At 37.6% G+C, this 3911-nt stretch overlaps 1 protein-coding gene across 1 annotated transcript in view; it reads right to left on the bottom strand.

Annotated features, from left to right (window-relative positions):
• Nucleotides 1-3911, bottom strand: part of ARHGAP32 (Rho GTPase activating protein 32) — a 297626-nt gene that overhangs the window by 274707 nt on the left and 19008 nt on the right. Inside the window, exon 2 of the mRNA XM_012651646.1 lies at nt 2739-2847. Within this exon, the coding sequence (XP_012507100.1) occupies nt 2739-2847 (109 nt within the window). The remainder of the gene's footprint in view (nt 1-2738; nt 2848-3911) is intronic.

Here is a 3911-nt window from a genome sequence, read left to right as displayed (position 1 = left end):
AAAAAAAAAAAAAAAAATCCCAATATATATGCACATCATATAAAAATAAGAAAACAACAGATAAGGGGACTTTGAATATCGTACTTTATGGCACAGAAGAATGTCAATTATTTTATCAAATTAGACAGCAAAATATTGTGTTTATTAATACGAAGACACTAAAGCTGTGCTAAAACAATACATACATTGACATTACCCAACTATGTGCTCATCACAATATTCTTAACTCACAAGAAAGTGACACTAAAAAATTTAAAAATTCTAAGAGCATATCACCATGCAGAATTTCTCCACGAAAATAAAAAACATTTAATAGTAACAAGATTGCAAACTAAGTAAATTTCCAAGTAGCTCATTTATTAGCCAAGCAAAAAAAGCCATTTACCCTGATGAGTCTATTAAACTATGTTTGACTTCAGCAGCCAAAGAAATATGTCCAGAGAAAGCAAACCGATTTAAGCCTACTGGTGAGAATAGCTGCTTGAAGATTCAAGGACACTGGGGGCAAAATTATTAGTCAATTAAAAAAAAAGGAAAATGATTTCAAGTGGTTTTCCTTGACTCTTGATGAGTCAACTAAGGGGACCATTATTGCTCAGTTGTTGATAAGGAGCAGTCCCTCTATAAACAGTGTGCATGGGACAACTACAGATAAGAATATTCTCAAATAACTTGAGCAAACATTAATTCAGTACTACCTGAAGTGAAATTTACTAAGATACATTATAACTAATTTTGGCAAAAATGTGTGGAGCAGAAAACTTCAGTTAGCCTTATTTTCAACCTCTATTACTAAACACTAAATGGCTTTGGTAATTAGATTTTGCAGCAGACTTGGTATTTCTTGATGAATTAAACCTAAAATTACAAGGCAAAACACAGCTCTGCAGTCCCCAACCCCTGGCCACGACTGGTACTGGTCAGTGGCCTCTTAGGGACCAGGCCACAGAAATCTGCCCCCCTCTTAAAGGAAAAATTATATTCCATGAGACTTAGGAACCAGGCGGGGGTGGGGGATGTACAGCGGGAGGTGAGCGCAGACAAGGGAAGCTTCTTCTGTATCTGTATTTACAGCCAGTCCCCATGCTCACATCACCACCTGAGCTGCACGCAGCCACGCACCCCCATGAAACCAGTCCCTGGTACCACAAAGGTTGGGGACCACTGAATAGCTTATATAAGAAACTCTGGTGATAGTCATTTTGATTATAACTAGTATTCTTAGAATCACAAGTAATCACAAGCTTCTTTACATACTCCAAGGCTATCAAACAGAAAAAGAAGGGAGTTTTCCATTCCCATACAAATTTGTGATGAATATATTTTCTGAGTTAAAACTATAGGTCCAGCAGGGTTTTTCAGACCACGATTTAAGTGCAAAGTAAAGCTCCATGTTGCAAACTCCATTTACCTGTGCAACTGAGGAACTTCTACTTAACCTTCAACTGGAAGTGACTCATCTACCATGTAATAAATAACATGTTTAAAGGCAAGTATCAAGAGGAGAATCTAACAGAATTTTATAGTTTCTATCCTTCCAAGTGATGAATATGCTCAAATGAAATCATATGCTTGTAAACTAATGTCAGTATTTCCAGTACCTGAGTAAAAAGACATTTTCAAAAACGACTTCAAGTAACATATGATCACAAATCAACATTGACAGATGAACATTTGCATTGCATTTTGATGACAGAGAGAACATTAACTTGGAACCACAATTAAGTAAAATATCATCTCCCACAAAAAAAGAATTTCATCATTCTTATTAATAGATCTAAATTACAAAAAGCTTTAATAAACTAAACGGATGTCTCAAACTTATGTGGAAAACTACACTGTTGATTTTTCCACCTACTCCCAACAAAAACTGCTTTTCCAGCATCTCAGTAAATATAAATTCCATTCTTCAGGTTGATCAGGACAAAAAACTTCAAGTCATCTTTGTCATCCGTTTATCTCATGCTCTACACCCCATTCATCAGCAAAAACGGTTGGCTTTATCTGTATCTGTATCCAGTACACCGTGTGTACTGCCACTCTGGTTCAAACCACCATCACTGTTCAGCTACTATCATACCCTTCTAACTAGTCTCCCTACTTCCTCTTTTACCTCATTCTATTCAGAGCAACCTGAGAACTCCTTTAAAATTTTAAGCCAGATCATGTCACTTCTCAGCCAAAAAACCTCAAATGGTTTCTCTTCTCACTCAGCATAAAAAGTCAAAGTCCTTATCAACGGACTACGAGAAACTCCATCATCTGCTCTCCACCCGCCCGAACGGCTCTTCTGACCTGATCTCCTCTATTCTTCCCCTGGTTCGTTCAATTTCAGCCACACTGTCCTATTCATGTTTCTTCCAACTTGCTTTCTAATCCTGTACCACAGTCTTTAACTTGTTTTTCCACTGTCTGAAATGATGTGTTCCCAGATAAACACATTACTCACTCCTTCACATCCTTCAATTTCTTTCTAATAGAAACTCCCCTTCTCGCAGAGGCCATCTGTGACCACCCTACATAACTAGCAACTAACTATCCTTTCACACCGTATCCTACCAATCTGTAACCCTATTACTCTGCCTCTGAGTCCAGAACAGTGCCTGGAATAAAGTATTTGCTCAATGACTATTTCCTGAATAAAAAACTGTACTTTTTTCTCTGAGTAACGCTTCCTCAGTTCCTTTTCCTTATTTGAGTACAATATACATATATACATATGTATAAAGCTGATTTACCATTGCGCTAAGTGTTTCTTCCCAATCAGGCCGCTCTCGAGGGTGAACGTTTCTATGTAGTTCTGGAACAAAATCATCTTCTTCAGAATGTACTGAGGACTTCATCTTCCTAGAGATCAAAATAGGACAGATTCTGATAAGAATTTCCATTTCTGTGAAAGCTTTCCAATGAACATAACTCAAAGAACAGAAAACTCGTATGTCAAATGTGAAGTTTAGTTAAAAGGCTTAGGTGGCCAGCACTGATTCTTCACTTCTACTCTGGCTTTCAGGGATCTTTCCTAAGGTACCAAATACTTGCTTTTATTCCAGGGGATAAAAGTAAGGTTTGTAACTAGTTAACCTTTATAATCCATAGTAATTATCATATAAAAACTGATTTTATCTGTTCAACACAATTTGAACCTTGGAAAGATTTAGAACAGCTATCATTTACTCTACATCAATACTTACAGAACTGTGCTAAACATTAGTGAAATTCCAGAATGAAGAAGAGACACGGTATTTCTGGTTAAAGTCAATGGAGCAGAGTGCATCAAACACAAACCCTTCATGAGAACATCTACGAATGCCAAGCAAAACATTTAAAACTGCTTATCTGAAGGCATGGAAAGGCTACAAACTTTGAGAGAAGCAAATTCTACATTTAACCATTCTTTTTGTATAGGCAAATGTTCCAAGTCAATGAAGAGAAATGGAGCCCAAGCATAATACTATAATCTAAGTGGGCTGAGAAGGCAGAAGTTGGAGGTCAGGTTCACCAAATCAGACAAGCTCCCGGGGGTGAAATCACCCTCAAAAAAACCTGGAGAGAAAGAGCCCAGAAATGTACATGAAAATTCCCCTCAAATCATTAGTTGATTTCTAATATTATAAATATGCAGGACAAGATGTCAAGGAATCCAAAACAAACCAGCTGAAGAGCCAAGTAAATATTTCAGCAGCCCAGCAGGGTTGAGGAGACAGAGGTTGGCAAGCAAGCACTGCCGAGACAGAGAAGTGCGGGAAACACCCCTGAGCTCTCAGCTAAGGCTCCAAGAAAGCCACACCTTGGGAGTAAGGACAAAATACCAATAGACAAACTCCAATAAAGCCTAAAGCTAAACCTTGATAAGATCAGAAATGCTGCGAAAAAAATTAACTCTCTTTGGAGAAAAAAGAATTCTCCAGACT

This window comes from Propithecus coquereli, unplaced genomic scaffold, assembly GCF_000956105.1.
Source record: "Propithecus coquereli isolate 6110/MARCELLA unplaced genomic scaffold, Pcoq_1.0 Scaffold36, whole genome shotgun sequence".
Taxonomy (NCBI): domain Eukaryota; kingdom Metazoa; phylum Chordata; class Mammalia; order Primates; family Indriidae; genus Propithecus; species Propithecus coquereli.
The sequence above is the reverse complement of the archived record's forward strand: the minus strand, read 5'-3'. Positions and strand labels throughout refer to the sequence as shown.